Source organism: Heterodontus francisci, chromosome 37 (genome assembly GCF_036365525.1).
Source record: "Heterodontus francisci isolate sHetFra1 chromosome 37, sHetFra1.hap1, whole genome shotgun sequence".
Classification (NCBI taxonomy): domain Eukaryota; kingdom Metazoa; phylum Chordata; class Chondrichthyes; order Heterodontiformes; family Heterodontidae; genus Heterodontus; species Heterodontus francisci.
Genome location: NC_090407.1, coordinates 2,711,191 through 2,736,034, shown reverse-complemented (window position 1 = coordinate 2,736,034; position 24,844 = coordinate 2,711,191). Strand labels below are relative to the sequence as shown.

The 24,844-nt window shown below is 46.5% G+C and overlaps 1 protein-coding gene and 1 pseudogene across 1 annotated transcript in view; one reads left to right on the top strand and one right to left on the bottom strand.

Annotated features, from left to right (window-relative positions):
- Positions 1-24,844, top strand: part of LOC137351949 (solute carrier family 2, facilitated glucose transporter member 1) — a 49,821-nt gene that overhangs the window by 4,245 nt on the left and 20,732 nt on the right. The window contains exons 2-3 of the mRNA XM_068016836.1: positions 19,004-19,099; positions 24,384-24,544. Of these exons, the coding sequence (XP_067872937.1) occupies positions 19,004-19,099; positions 24,384-24,544 (257 nt within the window). The remainder of the gene's footprint in view (positions 1-19,003; positions 19,100-24,383; positions 24,545-24,844) is intronic.
- LOC137352279 (U2 spliceosomal RNA) lies at positions 12,711-12,819 on the bottom strand (annotated as a pseudogene).

The window sequence follows — 24,844 nt, the reverse complement described above, 5'->3', positions numbered from 1 at the left end:
TCACTTGACTTGCCCACATGCGGGACACTGTCAAGGTTAAAAGGACAAGATAAATCAGGAGGTAGTGATTGAGTTACATTTGGGGACTGTATGGGAGAAATTTATTATTGGTTACTTAATGCAGTGTTAAAAAATTGTGGAGAGGGAAATTATATACACATCATACTTACTTGGTGATGCAGTAGTAAACCACCTGCAGCAGGGGATTTTAATTGCACTGGGGTTCCGATAGGAAATTGCTGGTTTCAGTTAGTTATGAGATTTTAACTGTTGGGCCTCGTGGGATGAGCTGGAAGCAACCGTCGACCTCTGGAATATCTGGTGGACTATGGCAAGCGGCTCCAGTGGGGGTCCCACAGTAAGGAATGGGGGGGAGGGGATTGGGTGTCTGTTATAAGTGGATAATCCCACTCCTCTGGGTCCCACAAAAAGGAAAGTGAGAGAAACCTACCGTAGTAAGTCCTGTTCATCTCTGCGATTCGCTCTATGCAAGCCTTCACATGGTGGAAGTGTCAGGCCAAACTTCCTCGTTCGGGCTGCAGTTAAAATCGCACTCAGAACCCAATGATGTCATCGATCCTGATTAGCATTATACAGCTTAAAATTGTGTTAAACTTGTAAGTAGCGCAACCCGGGCTGCCTTCCAGTGAGTGAGTAACCCCGTTAATTTAACGAGCACAAGCCCAGTTTCCACCAGGCAGGCGAGGTTAAAGTCCTACCTTTTCACCCTCACACTCATATTTTTCAAAAGCTGCTTTTCTATTATTTTAAATTGGATTGCAGAAGCATTCATCCCTTTGACCAACACCCGGAGTTAATGCTGTTTAATGCATTTTCCGTGGTCAGGTAACAGACCTAGTACAACTCAGTCTGTGAGTCTGTTGCTCAGGACAGTAAATGCATTTCACACAAGCAGAGAGTGAGAGTCAGTTCACAATGCTGGGCTCCAGAATCCCTATTCAAGGAATATAAATAGAGTTTAAGTTTAACTAAATGCACCTTGGAACTCTGATTGCTTTAAGTAATGCTGTGGAAATGGGAATGACATATGGGACATTTTTTACATTGTGAACATGGTCCAGGAAAAGCAGTTTGCAAATGGAGACTTCTGACCTTTGTCTGCTGCTTGCCCTAGTTTATTTTTCTTCCTATTCCTGTCTGTAATTAAGGCTATAGTCATGCAGTTCCATTGGTAAAAAATTCAACTGAATTTAAGATTCAATTGAAAACATGGCAGCAGCTTACAAGACCAGGAAAATATTTTTAAAATTTGTTCTTGTGACATGAGCATCACTGGCTAGGCCAGCAATAATTGCCCATCCCTAATAGCCCTTGAGAAGGTGGTGGTGGTGAGCTGCCTTCTTGAACCGTTGCAATCCTTGGGGTGTAGTTTCACCAACAGTGCTGTTAGGAAGGGAGTTCCAGGATTTTGACCTAGCAACAGTGAAGGAACGGTGATATTGTTCCAAGTCAGGATGGTGTGTGACTTGGAGGTGAACTTGCAGGTGGTGGTGTTCCCATGCATCGGCTGCCCTTTTCCTTCTCGGTCAATGGGGGTTGGACTGCCAATCAAGTGGCTACTTTGTCCTGGATAGCATTGAGCTTCTTGAGTGCTGTGAGACTCCAGTGTGGGTCTTCTGAGGTCAGGCTGTACCTGGACCATTGCTATGTGCCATCAGTGTTAAATCACCTCTGAATGTATAATAAAGAGGGCAATCTGACAACTCAGGTCAGTTTTTGGAGTCCAAAGGGATTACGATCATAGCCATGGCTGGGTCTCCTCTTGGAGATAATCAGCACCTCCTACCACCTGCCATGGGCTTCACATATTCAACAACAACACCATATTTATATAGCACCTTTAATATAATAAAACGTCCCACGGTTCTTCATTGTAAAACTAAATATGACACCGAGCCACAAAAGGAGATATTAGGTCAGATGACCAAAAGCTTGGTCAACGAGGTATGTTTTAAGGAGTGTCTTAAAGGAGGAAAGTGAGGTGGAGAGGCAGAGAGTGGCGGCACAGTGGCGCAGTGGTTAGCACCGCAGCCTCACAGCTCCAGCGACCCGGGTTCAATTCCGGGTACTGCCTGTGTGGAGTTTGCAAGTTCCCCCTGTGTCTGCGTGGGTTTTCTCCGGGTGCTCCGGTTTCCTTCCACAAGCCAAAGACTTGCAGGTTGATAGGTAAATTGGCCATTATAAATCGTCACTAGGAAAGGTAGGTGGTAGGGAAATAGAGGGACAGGTGGGGATGTTTGGTAGGAATATGGGATTAGTGTAGGATTAGTATAAATGGGTGGTTGATGTTCGGCACAGACTCGGTGGGCCGAAGGGCCTGTTTCAGTGCTGTATCTCTAATCTAATCTAAATCTAAAAGAGGTGTCGGGAGGGTATTCCAGAGCTTAGGGCCTGGACAACTGAAGGTGCAGTCACCAATGCTGGAGTGATTAAAATACATAATATATATAATTTATATATTAATTGTGTATATATATATATATATGTAATATATTGGATGATGTGGGGATCTTGCAATAATGTGACGAATCCTGGGGAATATGAGGATTTGGAAAATTTGAACAATAGCTTTTAGGCTGCAGCATGTAGAACTAACACTTACTTATTTTTTAAAGATCTTTTTCTGCTCCAGCCCTGTTCCATATGTGTGAAAATTCCTTCAGAAAAAGTGCAATGATTTTTAAAGAGCATCATCATTAATGTCAGGAAGGGACAAGAGACACAACTACATGTCATTTTTGTCATGTTAACATATACAAGCAATGATGATGTTTTAACATGTTTAAAAGCAAACAATGCCACTGGATTGGATAGTGTATTTCCCTATGATGGTGCTCCTTTAATGGTCAACTGTGTTGGAAAGTCTTCTGAATCATTTGCAATTATAACGTCAAACTGATATAGAAGAAACAAATACCCTTTTGAACAGAAGGTCTTCAGTTAGCCGAAGCTTTGGAATTCCCTCAATAAACCTCTCCACCTCTCTATCCTTCCTTAAGACTTTCCTTAAAACCTGCCTCTTTGACCAAGCTATTGGTCACCTGTCTTTATATCCCATTATGTGGGTCAGTGTTAAAATTCTGCTCAGGCCATTGGTGTAAAATTGCAGTCGGATCCCAATGATGTCATCGGGACTGGCCATGTGTATCTGTGAAAGTATCCGCTGCATCTAGTACTGAACCCCAACACTAACCATGCTATAGACTACTGAACCCCAACACTAACCATGCTATAGACTACTGAACCCCAACACTAACTGTGCTATAGACTACTGAACCCCAACACTAACCATGCTATAGACTACTGAACCCCAACACTAACTGTGCTATCGACTACTGAACCCCAACACTAACCATGCTATCGACTACTGAACCCCAACACTAACCATGCTATAGACTACTGAACCCCAACACTAACTGTGCTATCGACTACTGAACCCCAACACTAACTGTGCTATCGACTACTGAACCCCAACACTAACCGTGCTATCGACTACTGAACCCCAACACTAACCGTGCTATCGACTACTGAACCCCAACACTAACCGTGCTATCGACTGCTGAACCCCAACACTAACCATGCTATCGACTACTGAACCCCAACACTAACTGCGCTATCGACTACTGAACCCCAACACTAACTGTGCTATCGACTACTGAACCCCAACACTAACTGTGCTATCGACTACTGAACCCCAACACTAACTGTGCTATCGACTACTGAACCCCAACACTAACCGTGCTATCGACTACTGAACCCCAACACTAACTGTGCTATCGACTACTGAACCCCAACACTAACCATGCTATCGACTACTGAACCCCAACACTAACTGTGCTATCGACTACTGAACCCCAACACTAACCATGCTATCGACTACTGAACCCTAATACTAACCATGCTATCAACTACTGAACCCCAACACTAACCATGCTATCGACCACTGAACTCTAATACTAACCATGCTATCGACTACTGAACCCCAACACTAACTATGCTATCGACTACTGAACCCCGACACTAACCGTGCTATCGACTACTGAACCCCAACACTAACTGTGCTATCTACTATTGAACCCCAACACTAACCATGCTATCGACTACTGAACCCCGACACTAACCTTGCTATCGACTACTGAACCCCGACACTAACCGTGCTATTGACTACTGAACCCCAACACTAACTGTGCTATCGACTACTGAACCCCGACACTAACCGTGCTATCGACTACTGAACCCCGACACTAACCTTGCTATCTACTATTGAACCCCGACACTAACTCCCAGCAGAGCCAAAGATACTTCCCCATAATGACAATAACTTGCATTTATATAGTGCCTTTGATATGGCAAGATGTTCCACGTGCTTCACATGAAAGTTATCAGACAAAACTTGACACAAAGCTACATATTTAGACCTGCGACCTTTTTGGCATTTCTTCACGGATGAAGATTTTGGGAAGGTTGTAGTCATCGGTTACAGGCATGCTGGTGGCTAGTCAGGTCTATCTGTGACCAGCAGATTCTCCCACAGCGGGACGAGTGAAGGTGTAGTCACTGTTGGGAGCAATTGGATCTATCCTTTCCTCCTCTTTTCTTTCATGCTGGTTCTTCTCTCAGTCTCAAAGGTGTCTGTAGCCCTCCTGATGTAACATCTCCAGGCATCATGATTTATGGCCTGCACTTCCCACTGGCGATGGTCGATGTGGAACACAGAGAGGGACTTCTTCAGGGAGTCCTTGAAATGTTTGCATGGGGCCCCTCTGTTCCTTTTACCCATGGTCAGCTCTCTATACAACACCATCTTGGGCAGGCGACTGTCGTTCATCTGGGCAATGTGACCCGCCCAACGCAGTTGGCTTTGCAGGAGGATGGCCTCGATGCTGGTGATGTTGGCTGTTTCCAGGACTTCAATGTTTGATATGCGGTCCTGCCAGTGGATCTTGAGGATGCTGCAGAGGAAGCGCACTAGAAGGCGTACATGACAGCGGTATAGGAGCCATGACTCAGCGCCATACAGAAGGGTGGTGAGGACTATGGCTTTGTATACTTTGAGTTTGGTCTGTGCTCTGAGGCTGTGGTTGCTCCACACATGTTTGTACAGTCTGCTGAGTGTTCTGTTTGCTTTTGAAAGCCTATTGTCCACTTCCTTGTCTATGGTGGCATCAAACGAGATGATGCACCCCAAATATTTAAATTGCTTGATGGTATTCAGCTCGGTTCCCTCGATGATGATGCTTGATGGTCTATATTTTTCTTAGGGTGCAGGCTGTTGCACTCTAAAAACTGATTTTTAGTCCAAAGAGTTGTGCCACCTTGGAAAAATGTCTTGTTATAAGTTGCAGGTCTGACTGACAGTGGGCCAGTAGAGCACAGTCATCGGCGAAAAGAAGTTCACGGATGAGTTTTTCTTGTGTCTTTGTGTGAGCCTGAAGACGCCTGAGGTCGAAAAGGCCTCCCTCAGTCCAGAAGCGAATATAAACTCCCTCCTTAAGTTGCCTGCTGCAGCATCATGCTGAAAAAGATGGTGAATAGGGTCGGGGCCAGCACATATCCCTGCTTCACACCACTGGAGATACGGAAGGGACTTGAGAGGTTGCTGTTTTGCTTGACTTGTCCGTACTGATTTTCATGAAACTGCTTCACCATGGCCAGGAACCTGGGCGGGCAGCCAAGTTTTTCAAGGATTTTCCAAAGTCCATCTCTGCTCACAGTGTCAAATGCCTTGGTGAGGTCGACAAAAGTGACATACAGGCCTTTTTTTTGCTCACAACACTTTTCTTGTAATTGTCTGAGTGAAAATACCATATCTGTGGTGCCTCTGGTTGCTTTGAAACCAGACTGGCTCTCTGGGAGGTTTTCGTCCGCAATGGTAGGCACAAGCCTGTTCCAGGATCTTCCCAGCAATAGAAAGGAGGGTGATCCCACGGTAGTCCTTTGTTTTTGTACAAGGTGATGATAAATGGCATGACGAAGATCCCATGGAATCCTGTCCTGTTCCAAGCCCCACCATGCTTCAAGGCTTCGGGTGGAATTTCATCGACTTCAGGGCCTTTGTTGTTGTTCATCTGGTTGATGGCGGTCATAGTTTCCTCCAGAATTGGGCTCTCATCCAGTTCTTCTTTGACAGGCTGTTGGATGTGATTGATGGCAGCATCATGCACTGTGCACTTGGCACTGAACAGAGTTTCAAATTGCTCCGACCAGCGATCCAGGACTGACTCCTTGCCGATGTGTAGAGTCTTGCCATCGGCACTCCTCAGGGGGTTTTGGGTTTGATATGCTGCTCCATAGACAGATTTTAGTGCTTCGTAGAAACTTTTTATGTCACCAGTATCAGCGTACAATTGAGTTTTTTCCACAAGTGCAATCCACCAGTCATTTTGGATATTCCTCAGTTTACATTGAAGGGTGCTGCATCCTTGACGGTCAGCTGTCTTTTTCTCTTGGCTGGCTGAGCCAGGTTATCCTGATGAACTGACCTTTTATTTTTAGCTGATCTTGAATTTCCTTGCCATTTTCATCAAACCAATCCCTATTCTTCTTGGTGCTGGGTCCGATGACCTGGTTGGAAGTTTCCAGTACTGCAGCTTTGATGTGTTCCCAGAGTTCTTCTGGAGTGGAATGAGCAGTGAGATCAGGATGTTCCAGTCTAGTCTGTAAGGTTGCTTGATATCTATCTCTGCAGGATGAGGTTGCTGACTCGAAATTTCTTTGATGGGTTGTCTCTGGGCCTGTTCTTGGGCTTGAAATTATTTTTTCCAAAAAATATACTTTTTTCATAAAAATCTGTAAAAAAAAAAATTACAAAACAGCACCAAGTTGACCTTCCAGAAAGTGCAAAGGAAATCAGTTTTCTTTAACAAAAACAAGAAATGCTGGAATCACTCAGCAGGTCTGGCAGCATCTGTGGAAAGAGAAGCAGAGTTAATGTTTCGGGTCAGTGACCCTTCTTCTTCAGTTTTCTTTAATCCAGGAGTGAGCTGCCTCACAACCCTTCCATTCCATTTTACATGCCATGTACATTTTACTTTTTTAAAAATTTCCAAAATATACTTTATTCATAAAAATCTGTAAAAATTACATTCCCAAACAGTTTAAAACAGCATCAAGTCAAAAAATACAAACAGTGCAAAGGTGATCAGTTTCCTTCTGTACAATCATGAGTTGCCTCACAACCCTTCCATTTCATTGCCATGCCATATACATTTTTACATTTACAGCACACAAAATTTTCCCGATACAGTTCGAGGTGTTTCCCATGGATCCAGCCCCTCAGTTCACTTTGGCGGGAGGACCTTACACTGTGGTCTTTCCCCATTGAGCCTTTGCTGCAGCTGCCCCAAGCTTTAGTGCGTCCCTCAGCACGTAGTCCTGGACCTTGGAATGTGCCAGTCTGCAACATTCAGTCATGGACAACTCTTTGCGCTGGAAGACCAGCAAGTTTCGTGCAGACCAAAGGGCGTCTTTCACCGAATTGATAGTCCTCCAGCAGCAGTTGATGTTTGTCTCGGTGTGTGTCCCTGGGAACAGCCCGTAGAGCACAGACTCCTGTGTTACAGAGCTGCTTGGGATGAACCTCGACAAAAACCACTGCATCTCTTTCCACACCTGCTTTGCGAAGACACATTCCAGGAGGAGGTGGGCGACCGTCTCTTCCTCACCACATCCACCGCGGGGGCATTGCGCGGAGGGCGCGAGACTTTGGGTGTGCAGGAAGGATCTGACAGGGAGGGCCCTTCTCACCACCAGCCAAGCTACATCTTGGTGCTTGTTTGAAAGTTCTGGTGATGAGGCATTCCGCCAAATGACTTTGGCGGTCTGCTCGGGGAACCATCCGACAGGATCCCCCATCTCCTTTTCCCGTAGGGCCTTGAGGACATTCCGTGCAGACCACTGCCTGATGGATTGGTGGTCAAAGGTGTTTTCCCGCAGAAACTGCTCCACGAAGGATAGGTGGTACGGCGCCGCCCAACTGCATGGTGCGTTCCGCGGCAATGTGACCAGGCCCATCCTTCGCAACACCGGGGACAGATAGAACCTCAGCACGTAATGACACTTGGAGTTTGCGTACTGGAGATCTACACACAGCTTGATGCAGCCGCACACGAAGGTGGTCATCAGGATGAGGGCCACGTTGGGTACATTTTTCCCGCCCTTGTCCAGAGATTTGAACATCGTGTCCCTCCGGACCCGGTCCATTTTAGATCCCCAGATGAAGCGGAAAATGGCTCGGGTGACTGCCACAGCGCAGGAGTGGGGTATGGGCCAGACCTGCGCCACGTAGAGCAACAACGTGAGCGCCTCGCACCTGATGACCAGGTCCTTACCCACAATGGAGAGAGATCGCTGCCCCCACATGCCCAACTTTTGTCGTACCTTGGCTACTCGCTCCTCCCAGGTTTTGGTGCACGCCCCGGCCCTTCCGAACCATATCCCCAGCACCTTCAGGTAATCTGACCTGACGGTGAAGGGGACAAAGGATCGGTCAGCCCAGTTCCCAAAGAACATGGCCTCGCTCTTGCCGTGGTTAACTTTGGCTCCCGAGGCCAGTTCGAACTGGTCGCAGATGCTCATCAGTCTGCGCACGGACAGCGGATCCGAGCAGAAGACGGCGGCGTCATCCATGTACAGGGAGGTTTTAACCTGAGTGCCTCCGCTGCCTGGGATTGTCACCCCTCTTATGCTCGCATCCTTCCCAATAGACTCAGCAAAGGGTTCAATACAGCAAACAAACAAGACCGGGGAGAGTGGACAGCCCTGTCGAACTCCAGATTGGATCGGGAAACTTTCCGATTCCCACCCGTTGATTGAAACTTCGCTACTGATGTTTGTGTAGAGCAGTTTGATCCAATTGCAGATTCCCTCCCCAAACCCCATTTTGGAAAGCACATCCATCATGTAGGTGTGCGATATCCTGTCAAAAGCCTTCTCCTGGTCCAGGCTGATGAGGCAGGTGTCCACCCTCCTGTCCCGTACATAGGCGATCGTATCCCTGAGTAGCGCGAGACTATCAGAGATCTTCCTGCCAGGTACAGTACAGGTCTGATCGGGGTGAATCACCAACTCCACAGCAGACTTGACTCGACTGGCTATGACTTTGGACAGAATCTTGTAGTCAACATTAAGCAGTGAGATTGGCCGCCAATTTCTGATTTCTGCCCTCTCCCCCTTCCGCTTGTAAATGAGGGTGATGATGCCTTTCCTCATGGATTCTGACATGCTGCCGGTCAGGTGCATACTCTCGTATACTTCCAGCAGGTCCGGGCCGACCCAGTCCCACAGGGCCGAATACTACTCGACCGGTAAGCCATCGCTTCCGGGAGTTTCACTTGTCTCGAAGGACTCGTCGGCCTTTGTCAGCTCGTCCAGAGTTAACGGCTTGTCCAGTCTTTCCCTCCTGCCGTCATCTAAGACCTCTGTGATAGATGACAGGAAGGACTGGGAGGCTCTGCTGTCTGTGGGCTTCGTGTCATACAGCCCAGCATAAAAGGATTTGCTGATCCTTAGTATGTCGAACGGCGAAGACGTTACCGAGCCATCTTCTTCCTTCAGGCTGCTGATAACAGAGCTCTCTCCGTGTACCTTTTGGAAGAAGTAACGCGAGCACGTCTCATCCTGCTTGATGGAGCGGACTCTGGACCGGAAGATGATCTTGGAGGCCTCCTTGGCAAAGAGCGAGGCCTGCTGGCTCTTCACCTCTTGGAGGTCCTCCTTGACCTCGACCCCCATTGACTGCAACCGGAGCAGATTTTGCATACTTTTCTGGAGTCGGGACATTTCCCTCTGTCTCTCTCTCGCCCTCTGAACACCTTTGTGGATGAAGAACCTCTTGATCTCTTTAATCGCTTCCCACCAGTGAGCTGGAGACTCAAAGAGGGGTTTCACGGTCCTCCAACCTTTGTAATCCCCTTTGAGTTCCTCAACGTTCTCTGGGGTCAGCAGCGTAACATTGAGCTTCCACGTCCCTCTGCCAACCCGTTGGTCGTCCTGTAAGTGACAGTCGGCCAGTAAGAGGCAGTGGTCGGAGAAGAACACCAGCTTGACGTCGATGGATCCGACCGTGATAGCACGGGACACAAACAGGAAGTCAATCCTGGAACGGGCAGACCCGTCCGATCTTGACAAAGAAGAACAAAGAACAAAGAAAATTACAGCACAGGAACAGGCCCTTCGGCCCTCCAAGCCTGCGCCGATCCAGATCCTCTATCTAAACATGACGCCTATTTTCTAAGGGTCTGTATCTCTTTGCTTCCTGCCCATTGATGTATCTGTCTAGATACATCTTAAAAGACGCTATCGTGCCCGCATCTACCACCTCCACTGGCAACGTGTTCCAGGCACCCACCACCCTCTGCGTAAAGAACTTTCCACGCATATCCCCCCTAAACTTTTCCCCTCTCACTTTGAACTCGTGACCCCTAGTAATTGAATCCCCCACTCTGGGAAAAAGCTTCTTGCTATCCAACCTGTCTATACCTCTCATGATTTTGTACACCTCAATCAGGTCCCCCCTCAACCTCCGCCTTTCTAATGAAAATAATCCTAATCTACTCAACCTCTCTTCATAGCTAGCGCCCTCCATACCAGGCAACATCCTGGTGAACCTCCTCTGCACCCTCTCCAAAGCATCCACATCCTTTTGGTAATGTGGCGACCAGAACTGCACGCAGTATTCCAAATGTGGCCGAACCAAAGTCCTATACAACTGTAACATGACCTGCCAACTCTTGTACTCAATACCCCGTCCGATGAAGGAAAGCATGCCGTATGCCTTCTTGACCACTCTATTGACCTGCGTTGCCACCTTCAGGGAACAATGGACCTGAACACCCAAATCTCTCTGTACATCAATTTTTCCCAGGACTTTTCCATTTATTGTATAGTTCACTCTTGAATTGGATCTTCCAAAATGCATCACCTCGCATTTGCCCGGATTGAACTCCATCTGCCATTTCTCTGCCCAGCTCTCCAATCTATCTATATTCTGCTGTATTCTCTGACAGTCCCCTTCACTATCTGCTACTCCACCAATCTTAGTGTCGTCTGCAAACTTGCTAATCCAAGGTTGAAACACATCGCGTAGTAGATTTAATGCTCCGCACATTAATGGAAACAATCTTTACACCCATTTTTTTAAAGTTAGTTGTTGCTTCCCATACCATTTGTCCTTGTTAGTCCCAGTCCTTCGGGATGTTCCTGCATACCCATCATGTGAGCATGCAGTTTCACAATAGTTAGGCTCAGAAACCCCTCCTGGTTTTTCATGCAGGGTTTGTTCCGCTGGGGTGACATCGGGGGGGGGGGGTCTTGTAGGCAGCAAGGATTGGGTTGTCCTCTGCTGCTTCCATCTGTTCCTCCTCGAAAACATCACTGCTCCCGGCTTCCCGGAGCTGAGGTGCGCCAGACGTGTCTTTGCTCCGGGCTTCCCGGAGCTGGGATGCGTTGGCCACGTCGTTACGTGTGGCGCTTTGGGGTTGGGGCACGCCGGGCCCATCACAGCTTCCAGTGCCCGGGGGCTGGGATGCTTTATCTTCCATCTCCTTGGAGTTCTGCCGCCTCTTTTGAAGGGGCTGTCGTTCCAGCATTTCCCCGTCCAGTGAAGAGGAGATGTTGCAGTCTGATTCAGAAGGTAGCCTCCTCTTGCCACTGGTTTGGGTGGTGGCCTGTTCCGCTTTGGGATGTTTTTTCTTTGTGGTTTTCCTCTGGACCACTTGCCACTGACCTGTTTGTCCATCTGCTGCCTCCTCCTCCATTGATTCTGTCTGTGGAGGAGGGGTTTCCGGGTACAGGGTAGGTGCTGGGTCGCTGGTTTCAGCTGCCTCCCCTTCCTTCTCCTTCTCAGGTTGAAGTTCCTCACTGCGGAGAAGGTTGCTCGTCTCCTTTCGAACACTGGATGCCTTCGTCGAACCTTCTCCCGGCCTTTCCTTGGACCTTGCCGCCTGAGCATAACTGAGGCAGCGTTTGGGGCAGGTTTTGTAGAGATGGCCTGCTGCACCGCACAAGTTGCAACACTTAATTTGCTTACAGTCCTTGGTCTGATGGCCTTCCTCCTTGCAGTTCTTGCAAACAACCGTGCTGCAGTTTGCTGCCACGTGACCAGATTTGCCACAGGTGCGGCAAACTCTGGGCTGTCCAGCGTAGACCAAGAAGCCTCGACTTCCCCCGATAGCGAAGCTGGAGGGAGGGTGGATGATGGCTCCACTGGGATCTACCTTCAAGGTCACCTTGACCTGCCGCTTGCTGGTCCAAATCCCAAAGGGGTCCTTGACATCAGTGCTGCTGCCGGCCACCTCGACGTACCTGGGGAGAAAGGTGAGTACATCCACCACCGGAACATGGGGGTTGTAGAGGTGAATCGTCACCACCCGGTCCCGTTGTGACGGAAGCGTGAAGAGCGGCTCCGCTGTGAGAATCGACAGTGGCGCCCGGTCCCCTTTCTCCTTGAACGCCTTCAGGAACTTGATGCATCCCGGCACGTTCCGGAACGTCACGTCGAAGTATCCACTGCTGGGGAAATCCTGCAGGCAGAAGACGTAGCTTGAAATCCACAGCAATCGAAGAGGATTTTCTTGATGAAGAAGGTGCGATCGACCGGTGCATCTCCTTCCTTGTCCTTCACGACAACCCGAACGGTGTTGCGCACTCCCTGGCCCGAAGCTCGAAAATTGGTTATAGCCATTTTACTCAAAGCTTCCCCAGGATCAAAAGGCAATGATCATGGTCTCTTCTCAACCAAGTAAGCACTGATAAGAACAGATACTACACTTGATCTTAGCCAAAAGGCCGAGAAGCATGTATATTTTACAGTGGAAAGTTTAGCTTTGAACGACAAGCCAGTGGTCTGTATGACAGTCAGCACTGGGCATGACTCTAGTATGCAGGACATCCTTTAGGTCACATAGGTGCACCAAGATGTAATCTATCAGGTGCAGGGTTTAGAGCGGGGATGCATCCATGTGATCTCAAAGCGATCTTTTTGTTGAAGGAAGGTGTTTTGGTTTTGGACAGCTGCTTTTCTGCACAGAATTCCAAGAGTAAACGTCCGTTTTCCTTAGTTTCCAACTCCATGGTTTCCGTGCACTCCCTTCCATGCCATGCTGTCACAGCCCACTCTGGCGTTGAAATCGCCAAGGGCAACAATTTTGTCCTTAGGAGGGATATTCGGGATGAGTTCTTGGAGATCCGTGTAGAACTTATCTTTGTCAGCTGGGTTAGCCTTCAGGGTTGGAGCATAAACACTGATGAGAGTTGCATGCTGCTGGTCTTGGAGGGGCAGGCGCAGGAACATGATGCATTCGGAATGGCCGATTGGTAGGCTTGAAAGTTTATTGGCAATAATCTTCTTCACCATGAAGCCAACACCAAAGAGGCGTTGTTCAGCTTGAGGTCTACCTGACCAATAGAGAGTGTAGCCAGTGTTGTGTTCTGTTAGGCTGCCTTGCTCTGAGAAGCGGACCTCACTCAGGGCCGCTATATCAATGTCTAGTCTGGCTAGCTCATGGGCCACCAGAGCTGAGCCTCGTTGGGGACGGCTGTTGTCACCAGAGTCGAGCATTGTTCTCACGTTCCAGCAGCGAGTTTCAGAAATTTTCTTCTTTTCCCACCTTTTGAAGCGAGGTTAGGAGTTCGCATTTCCTTCTCTGTCGTAGTTTGACCGCATTAAGAGATGCCCGTTGACCGCGGCAAGCCAACTGGGTGGTAGGGAGACGACCTTTTAGGCCACCTTTTCTAGGCCCCTGTCCAATTTCAGAGCAAGCAGTGCTGTCCTTTATAAAGGCTGCTTGGTCGCTCAGGGTGCTACTGGGTAATGATGTCGTCTCTGGGTCATCATCAAAACAAACAATATCCTGAGCCGCCTGCATGTAGGATTGGAACAGCGGCTGCCAGTGCCATCTTACACCAGCTGAGTTATAGTTGGGGTGGATGGATTTCCTTCCTGCCTGCGCAGTGGTGCTTTAAGGTGGAGTACAGTTTGCACTGACTGACCCCCACCCTTTAAGCCTGGAGCTCATCTGTCGTGGCCCAGTGAACTGGGACGGTGGCAGCGAGGTCTCCAAGCCGTTGGTTTGGATTCAGAGTTTCCCTCTCCTCGGTGGGTTGCCGACTAAGGCTTGAAGGGACCCTCCTTCCCTTGCTATTTATCCATAGCTGGTTTCCCAATAATCATAGTCCACGCAATATGGTGTGGTATGCCTTTGGTCCAGAACATGATGGTTACTTGAGCTGCTTGGAATCCTTCCACCCTGGCTGTTACCTTTATCAAGAAAGACATCCACTCAGGTGGTGTCATGTTCATCATTTCTCCCCTCACTACGTTTCACCCGCCAGCCGAGACGGTGTACTGGGGTGTGACGCTTGGAACCAGCACTGAGAGCTGGGTGTAGATGAGGACCAGTGATTCCAGTCCATCCTACAAATAGGATGCAGCTGACTGAAAATACAAGGATATTACCTCTATCTGAACACCCCAAAGCTTGGTCAAAGAGGTAAGTTTTAAGGAGCCTTTTAGAAATAGGAGAGGATTGCACAGGTTTTTGGGAGGAAATTCCAGAGCTTAGGACACAGACATCACTCCCTCACTGCTCAATAAAACTCTCTCTCTCTCTTCTCTTCCCCTTGAATAGTGTCTCTTTTTGTGCCTTCCTCAACTTTATCTCAGTGGGTTTTTTCTTTCTCCCCTGAACAGAGCCTCTCCCCATCCCACCCCCCCCCCCCCTCTCTCTCTCTCTCCCTCTTTCAAGGAGGCTCTTCCCCCTCTCCCTACCCACCTCAAAGAGACCAGCTGCCACATATCCACCCCTCCACCTCCACACAGACACACAGATGTGACCTTCTCGTTCCTCCTTAATGATCCTAATAGTGTCTACCTGTTCACCTGCTTCCAGACAAATAACGACAAGAGTTCACTCACAATAGGTGGACTCCTTTAGGTGAGTAGGGCAGGGCCATTGTTAGCTATGTGAAGAAAGAGGCTTGTTACTGTTTACATGTGTTTGAACCTCAACTGCATGGTGGTCACTGGGAATTGGAGTCTTAGATCAGAGATGCAGTGTTTTGTATTTATTTATTTACATGTGGCTGGTTTATTGGCCTCCCTCTCATTGTGGGTATTCAGCTAACTGTGGGAGGGGAAGGAGGATGAAAATGGGGGGAAAGGGTGTCCTCAATAATCTGTGCCCAGGGTTGGGGGAGATGAGATTGAGAGACGGAAGTGAGATTGAGATTGTGGGGGGTGAGGTTGAGGTGAGTGTGATTGAGGGTGGGGGTGAGATTGAGGGGAGTGAGAATGAGGGGAGTGTGATTGAGGGTGGGGGTGAGATTGAGGGGGTGATTGAGGGTGGGGGTTAGATTAAGGGGGGTGTTGAGGTGCGTGTGATGAGGGTGGAGGTGAGATTGAGGGTGGGAGTGAGGTTGAGGGGGTGAGGTTAAGGTGAGTGTGATTGAGGGTGGGGATGAGATTGAGGGTAGGGGTGAGGTTGAGGGGGGTGAGGTTGAGGTGAGTGTGATTGAGGGTGGGGGTGAGATTGAGGGGAGTGTGATTGAGGGGAATGTGATTGAGGGTGGGGGTGAGATTGAGGGCAGTGAGATTGAGGGGAGTGTGATTGAGGGTGGGGGTAATTGAGGGGGGTGAGGTTGAGGGGAGTGTGATTGAGGTGAGTGTGATTGAGGGTGGGGGTGAGATTAGGGGGGAGTGAGATTGAGGGGAGTGTGATTGAGGGTGGGAGTGAAGTTGAGGGGAGTGAAGTTGAGGGGAGTGAGGTTGAGGTGAGTGTGATTGAGGGTGGGGGTGAGATAGAGGGGAGTGAGATTGAGGGGAGTGAGATTGAGGGGAGTGAGATTGAGGGGAGTGTGATTGAGGGGAGTGTGATTGAGATTGAGGGGAGTGTGATTGAGGGTGGGGGTAATTGAGGGGGGTGAGGTTGAGGGGAGTGTGATTGAGGTGAGTGTGATTGAGGGTGGGGGTGAGATTGAGGGGAGTGTGATTGAGGGTGGGAGTGAAGTTGAGGGGAGTGAGGTTGAGGTGAGTGTGATTGAGGGTGGGGGTGATTGAGGGGAGTGAGATTGAGGGTGGGGGTGAGATTGAGGGGAGTGTGATTGAGGGGAGTGAGATTGAGGGGAGTGTGATTGAGGGGAATGTGATTGAGGGTGGGGGTGAGGTTGAGGGTGGAGGTGAGATTGAGGGCAGTGAGATTGAGGGGAGTGTGATTGAGGGTGGGGGTAATTGAGGGGGGTGAGGTTGAGGTGAGTGTGATTGAGGGTGGGGGTGAGATTAGGGGGGAGTGAGATTGAGGGGAGTGAGATTTAGGGGAGTGTGATTGAGGGGAGTGTGATTGAGGGTGGGGGTGAGATTGAGGGGAGTGAGATTTAGGGGAGTGTGATTGCTGGGAGTGTGATTGAGGGTGGGAGTGAAGTTGAGGGAGTGAGGTTGAGGTGAGTGAGGTTGAGGTGAGTGTGATTGAGGGTGGGGGTGAGATTGAGGGGAGTGAGATTGAGGGGAGTGTGATTGAGGGTGGGAGTGTGATTGAGGGGAGTGTGATTGAGGGGAGTGTGATTGAGGGGTGAGATTGAGGGGAGTGAGATTGAGGGTGGGGGTGAGATTGAGGGGAGTGAGATTGAGGGGAGATTGAGGGGAGTGTGATTGAGGGGGGGTGAGATTGAGGGGAGTGTGATTGAGGGTGGGGGTGAGATTGAGGGGAGTGAGATTGAGGGGAGTGAGATTGAGGGGAGTGAGATTGAGGGTGGGGGTTTGATTGAAGGTTTTTGTAGAATGTTATTTTGTTGGATTGTGATTTGGGAGAAGGTTCAAACCCGGGATAATTGGTGGTTAACAGTAGAAAATGACCAATCAGAAAGAAAAAACTAGTGTAGAACCAATGGAAATTATTCCAAACGTCTCCCTTCCGACTGTTCAGGGCCCCAAACACCCCATCCCCAAACACCCCCTCCCCAAACACCCCATCCCCAAACACCCCCTCCCCAAACACCCCATCCCCAAACACCCCATCCCCAAACACCCCCTCCCCAAACACCCCATCCCCAAACACCCCATCCCCAAACACCCCATCCTCAAACACCCCATCCCCAAACACCCCATCCTCAAACACCCCATCCTCAAACACCCCATCCTCAAACACCCCATCCTCAAACACCCCATCCCCAAACACCCCATCCTCAAACACCCCATCCTCAAACACCCCATCCCCAAACACCCCATCCCCAAACACCCCATCCCCAAACACCCCATCCTCAAACACCCCATCCTCAAACACCCCATCCTCAAACACCCCATCCTCAAACACCCCATCCTCAAACACCCCATCCCCAAACACCCCATCCCCAAACACCCCATCCTCAAACACCCCATCCCCAAACACCCCATCCTGGTGAAACAGTGATTTACTTTGTACCTTTTCCAATTTAGTAAACTTTACTCACTGCTCACAATGAGGTCTCCTCCACATTGGAGATTGGAGAGCGCAGATTGGATGAACACTTTGCTGGACGCCTCCATTCAGTCTGTAAGAGTGACCCTGAGCTTCTGGACACTTGCCACTTTAATTCTCTGTCCCACTCCTACTCTGGCCACTCTGTCCTTGGCCTGCTATGTTGTTCTTTGATGGGGACATAGCCACTGTGATGGTACGCACACCTGGGGTCTTCCTATCTTTCTTTTCACACAAAAGCCTTTTTGCCAAGTTTTCTATGCTTCTTGTCCTTTGTCGTATCATTTCCACCTGCTCCACACCCATCTTTTGTTTCTCTACTTGTTACATTATCACTTCCTTTCACCTTGCACCATCATCACATTGGTTATTTAATCACTCCTGCCCTCCCTCCCGTCGACACAGAACTATCTCGCACTTTGTTCTTTCCCTGGCTCTGTACTGGCTTAAAAACTGTTCAATTCAAAGATCTTCCATTTCTCATGAAAGGTCATGGGCCTGAAATGTTAACTCAGTTGCTCTCTCCCCTCTGTGTGACCTGCTGAATGTATTTCTACATTTTCTATTTTTCTTTCAGATATTTGGCTTTTGTTTTGAAACTATTTGAGAGCCTGAGCTGTTGCACAAAAATAGGGAGCTCCTTAATTGAATATCGAAACTCATAATTCCAGCTAAGCTTAAAAAAGGCTGCATATTTTGTTTTGCATTGAAATAGAACCTTCATTAAAGTAATCTTATTACTTTACTTAAAAGGAAAGGGTTTTACATTTTGATTTTGCTTATTTGACATTTATAGGAGGTTATGGGAGGGTCTGCTTTAATTAATTGCACATCTATGCGAGCTTATTGAGTGGGGTTTAAGCTAATGTGTTTTTCAATCAATTCAGTGCTTTGTGTTACTAGGGAAGTAAATAAAGCTGCTTAATGTACACGCTGAAAACAAGGATCTTGGATTTTGACAAGTGCAAACAGTGCTTACTGTACCCATTCCATGATTTTTGCTGAGCCACAGTAAAGGGATTAAGCAATGTGACTGGCATCTGTGAAGCTAACATTTAATGGTAACAAATGAATAATTGTTCTACCAATGAAGCAGAATAAAGATGCAAGCAGACACTTTGGTCAATAAAGCAGGGATGTGGCAGTTGCATCAAAGTTGGGGTTTTGCTCAGGAACGGTCAGTTGGCTATGGTCCTGGGTTGTCTCCTTCAGGAATAATTGCTCGATTAGAGGATAAACTGAAAATGGGAGAAATTTTAATAAAATTATTAATTGCTGAATACAATACATTACTGAAATACATGGAAAACCATACCAGAAAAAAGAAAAGGAAAAATGGAGGGAAGATAAAAACAAAAATTGTGTCCAGAAATGGAACACCTGCATTTAATGGAATATAGCTGAAACTTGCCTCGAGGAAAAGCTTTACCCTGAAGTTCAGCGTGTTCCCAAGTTTCTCCATGTGTTGCATCTCTTTCATTCCAGGTTTACATTGGTACACAAAATGTGATCTTATCTTTTTAAATTTTTTTCAGAAAATTACTGCGAAGTTAATAATTGCAGTAAGCACAGCCGTGCTTGGGTCAGTACAGTTTGGATACAACACTGGTGTCATTAATGCCCCTCAGAAGGTAAGATGCAGGACACTGCTTCAAATAAAAAAAAGGCTGAGTTTGTTTTATAACAGGAGTGTGAATTTTGTGGAAAAGGTTGATTAATTTAGCACATATTATAATGTTATATTGACAGGGTTTGAATATGAATTCTTCAGTTTTAGTGTAGAATATAACAAAAAGTTAAGACGGCTTCTATTTATCCTAATGAGACTGTTTTATTCTGTAACTGATGTCAGATTATATGTACAGTTAACGTTTCGGGTCAGTGACCCTTCTTTGGAACTGAACCGTAGACCTCTGATAGATTCTCTGATACTAGGCTTTTCACTGCAAATCAGATGATCTAATTTAGCATAGACTCGGAATTAAACCCAGGACTATCTGGTAATATAGCTCAATATGATGGTACAGTTACTCACTAAAGCGTAGCTCCAGTGATGAACTGTGTGTTAGTGGCAATCAGAGACCTGGAAGGTGGTGAATAGAAAGTGCATTCTTCTTCGTGGAATTTCTCCCCCAGATCTTGCAAGAAAGTCTTCATGTAACCATTGTAACATTTTAAAAAATATACTCAAAGTAGTCTGTGTGTAATCTGTGTGTAGTCTGGGTGGCACAGTGGCGCAGTGGTTAGCACCGCAGCCTCACAGCTCCAGCGACCTGGGTTCAATTCTGGGGACTGCCTGTGTGGAGTTTGCAAGTTCTCCCTGTGTCTGCGTGGGTTTCCTCCGGGTGCTCCGGTTTCCTCCCACATGCCAAAGACTTGCTGGTTGATAGGTTAATTGGCCTTTATAAATTGCCCCTAGTATAGGTAGGTGGTAGGGAAATTTAGGGACAGGTGGGGATGTGGTAGTAATATGGAATTAGTGTAGGATTAGTATAAAATGGGTGGTTGATGGTTGGCACAGACTCGGTGGGCCGAAGGGCCTGTTTCAGTGCTGTATCACTAAAACTAAATTGTTTCTGTTAACATCTATCTTCACATCAGCTTGAAGCCAACTTGTTTGTAAATATATTTGTTTCTTAATATGTTGACAGAATGAGTATAAATGAATATAGTTTATTACCTTCCCAAAATAACTTTTTCTGCTTAGATGCTCTTTGCATTAGCAGAGCAGTAAATTGATAATTGGATCAATCAGGTCTCCTGGTACACAGAGAACAGGGACTCATAATGGAATATTATGGAATAAATCAATGGGATCTGATGTAATTAGCTGTGTATAGAGAAATTTCTAGATCTTATCGATATTATGTTTTTGAAGTTGGCTTTTCAGTTTGTTTTTTGAGTCTCCAATTGTTACTATCTCTCCTATTTAAAGGGAATGAAAAATGCTAATGCTTTGAAAAGTAAATTCTTATTAAACATATTTCAGGCTTTTCATAACTTGCTGAAGTTGATGCCAACATCTTTCATCTAGTGCAGCTGTAGTTCAACTGTGTTTCCATGATCTGAATCTATTATTAAAATACTGGCTGTGAAAAGCGAAATTACTGAGTAAAACAGAGCATTGCACTGAAACCAAGTCTTCTAATTCTGGCTATGAGGCAGAAAGACTAATAGCTGTCAGAAGCCACTGGCCCATCATAAAAGTCAAATTCTAAATCTGTGTGGTAGCATGAAGGAAATGCATGGAACAACTTCACCATTCAAGTGGGTGTTTTGGGTTGCCCAGAACATCACTGCACTTGTGCTTGTGTTACTTACGTTCCTCTGTATAGGTAGTCATAGTTGAGGGTATAAACTGCACAGATTCTAACTGCCCACTGGTGCATTACTGACCAGAGGAGGCAAACTTGTAACAATGGATAAGTATATATATTAGCTCCAAGAGCCATGTCAAGATGTGCAATGGACTGTGCAGCATTGATATCAGCTGCTGCAGTGAGTAGAATGGTAATCATCTATCAGACCACAATCACAGCAATAGCATTTCCCCAAGGAAGTAAAAATGTCTTCAACTGTTGAACAGTAACCTGATGTCACCAAAGCAGATTTTATTCCCAGTTGTTTTGCACCAATCTTGCCCAGTTGTGATCTACTTTGAGCTGTGAGCACATTGACTGGGTCTGCCCAAACTTTTTTTACATTTCAAGCCATGCTGTAATTAAGAGACTTTCATCCCATGTATCGGGACAGGATTCAAGCCCCTGTCCCAGAGGTGAAAGCCCAGTGTGCCATGCATTCCCTCACCCATCCCAGTTTAACAGCAAGACCTACACTTGTAAGAAAACTTTGTAAAAGTATCTCTTTTTGGAAAGTCATGTGACTGATTGATGGGGATACCACTTGTTATTTTCTGGCTTTCAGGGAGGTAAGATTCCACTTTGTTTCCAGTACTTCACTTACTGTGTTAAAATCTTTGGTACCATAAGTCTAAAATCCTCTACACCATTTTAGAACAGGTTGTTAATCTGTTTAAAATAAATGAGTAAATTCCTGCTCATACAGGGCTCAGAGAAACTTTACACACCCCTGATAAGCAGAACTGACTGCATCCTAACCAAGCTGTTCTGGTACAGCTACAACACTGGCATCTACCCGGCAATGTGGAAAATTGCCCATGTATGTCCTGTCCACAAAAAGCAGGACAAATCCAGTCCGACCAGTTACCACCCCATCAGTCCACACTCAATCAACAGCAAAGTGATGGAAGATGTCGTTGACAGTGCGATCAAGCAGCACCTAGACAGCAATAACCTGCTCACTGATACTCAGTTTGGGTCCCGCCAGGGCCACTTGGCTCCTGACTTCATTGCATCCTTGGTCCAAACATGGACAAAAGAGCTGAACTCCAGAGGTGAGGTGAGAGTGATTGCTCTGGATATCAAGGCAGCATTTGACCGAGTGTGGCATCAAGGAGCCCTAGCCAAATTGAAGCCAGTGGGAATCAGGGGAAAACTCCCTAGTGGTTTGAGTCATATCTACCACAAAGGAAGATGGTTGTGGTTGTTGGAGGTCAATCATCTGAGCCCCAGGACATCACTGCAGGAGTTCCTCAGGGTAGTGTCCTAGGCCCAACCATCTTCAGCTGCTTCATCAATGACCTTCCTTCAATTATAAGGTCAGAAGTGTATATGTTTGCTGATGACTGTATGATGTTTAGTACAATTCGGAATGCCTCAGATACTGAAGCAGTTCATGTCCATATGCAGCAAGACCTGGACAATATCCAGGCTTGGGCTGATAAGTGATAAGTAACATTCGAGTCACACAAGTGCCAGGCAATGACCATCTCCATCAAAAGAGAACCTAATCATCTCTCTTTGACATTCAATGGCATTACCATTGATGAATCTCCTACTATGAATATCCTGGGGGTTACCATTGACCAGAAAATGAACTGGACCAACCACATAAATACTGTGGCTACAAGAGCAGGTCAGAGGCTGGGAATTCTGTGGCGAGTAACTCACCTCCTGACTCCCCAAAGCCTGTCCACCATCTACAAGGTACAAGTCAGGAGTGTGATGGAATACTCTCCACTTGCCTGGATGGGTGCAGCTCCAACAACACTCAAGAAGCTCGACACCATCCAGGACAAAGCAGCCCGCTTGATTGTCACCCCATCTACAAACATTCACTCCCTCCACCACCGACGCACAGTGGCAGCAGTGTGTACCATCTACAAGATGCACTGCAGCAACTCACAACCTCCTTTAATAGCATCTTCCAAACCTGTGAACTCTTAAATGTAGAAGGACAAGGGCAGCAAATGTATGGGAACACCACCAACTGCAAGTTCCCCTCCAAGCCACACACCATCCTGACATAGAACTATATCGCCGTTCCTTCACTGTTGCTGGGTCAAAATCCTGGAACTCCCTTCCTAACAGCACTGTGGGTATACCTACCCCAAATGGACTGCAGCGGTTCAAGAAGGCAGCTCACCACCACCTTCTCAAGGGCATTAGGGATGGGCAATAAATGCTGGCCTGGCCAGCGACGCCCACATCCCATGAAACAAATAAAAAAAAGTCATAGCTCCTATGTATGGTTACTTCTGAAATACAGAAATCTCTAGCTTCTAGCTATATATACTTGTATATATTAATTTAATAATGATATCATTCAGAACAAATGCAATGTGTACAAACAATGCTGTTTTGGTATATATAATTGAATGCAAAAACCCACAACATGTATTTTTCAATTCCATGTGCACTGGGAATGGATTTTCTTTATTTTTTTAGTGTGTTAATATTTAAATGTTATAATTCACTTGTATATAAAAGGATCTGTAAGGAAGAAGGTGCAAGGGCCAGGGAATAGGCAGCCCGCCCAACCTTACAAAATAAACATCGTCTTCGACTGAAGGAAATATCTAAAGAATGAAAACAGTTTGGTTTGTCGGAGGTTACTTGGAAATTTGATAGGAAGATACTGAAGCCCAAGTTAGACTACAATAAATCAGGGCTGTTCACGTAAGGTTCAAGGTGTGGTAAACAAATATGCAGTATTTCCATTCTGTGACTTCCAACGTGGATTAGCTGCTGCAGTTAAATGGGTGAGAAGCTGCTGATAAGCCACAATGATGTCAGTAAATTTTTTAAAATGCAACCGGCAAAGCTGATAACAATAACTGCTATCAAAATGGTGATATCGTTGCAATATAGCCTGATATAAAACCAGAGACATTAGCAGTATGCTGCACTTGAAAGGCAGTTTCATGCCAAGGTTGCAACAAGTATAACATTGGGAAGATATCCTTTTGTTGTGACCTTTCATTAAATGCAAACTCAAATTATGTCAACACAAGCAAATAAAGCATGAAATTATGCACAAAATCTTGTGTCATGGTAAAAGACACGGCTTGTTCTGAGCCAATGGCACACTTGTGCCACCTAGTTGTGATGTTGCCCTGTTCAGGAAGCAGCGTGCATCCATTTTGTTGTCCTGCTACATGTTACTGCAAATCCTTTTCACTAACCAACACATCCAACTTTACCTTTCCCCAAACAAAAGGAAAATCTGTAATATTAATCAAAAAATCATCATAATTATTAGCATTTGGATTTTACCATTTATTCAGTATTTGACAATCCTGATATATTAGCTTTCTCAGAATTACTCTTAGCAAACAAGTAGAAGATGAGGCTGCATCTGTATTTGTGGCCATGACCTCTTTTAATAGGATCGTAGCACAGCTGGTGACACAGTTACTCTACATTCCAAGTACGAGTTGGCAACATTTGGAAACAAGTACTGTTGAAATCCTCGGGATAGAAGTGCTTGTCCAAAAGGTCTTGGTGACTACAGTTCATCTCTTACATTCTTCAATATTTCTGATTTCTCTTTCAGGTTATTGAAAGCTTTATTAATGACACCTGGTTACAGCGTTACAATGAACCTGTCAGTCCATCAGTCCTCACTACAGTTTGGTCTTTGGCTGTTGCCATTTTCTCAGTGGGTGGCATGGTCGGATCGTTTTCCGTAGGATTGTTTGTCAACCGATTTGGAAGGTAATATTTGAAATGCAACATATAGATTTCTAATACACTAACACACTGTGTCATATCCTAGTGTGTGATATGTGACTCAGCATTTTATAATATCACAAACCCTGACACAGCTCTAGGGAAATATTTGCTGTTAACAACTAAAGTTTTACATTTTTGCAGTAACCCAACTTGTTATCACTCACTATTGCTGCAATTTCTGGCAATCCTGATATACCAGCTATTGCAGAATTATTCACAACAAAGAAGTAAAAAATTAAGCTGCATCTATTTGTGGTCGTAATTTCTTTTAATAGGATTATA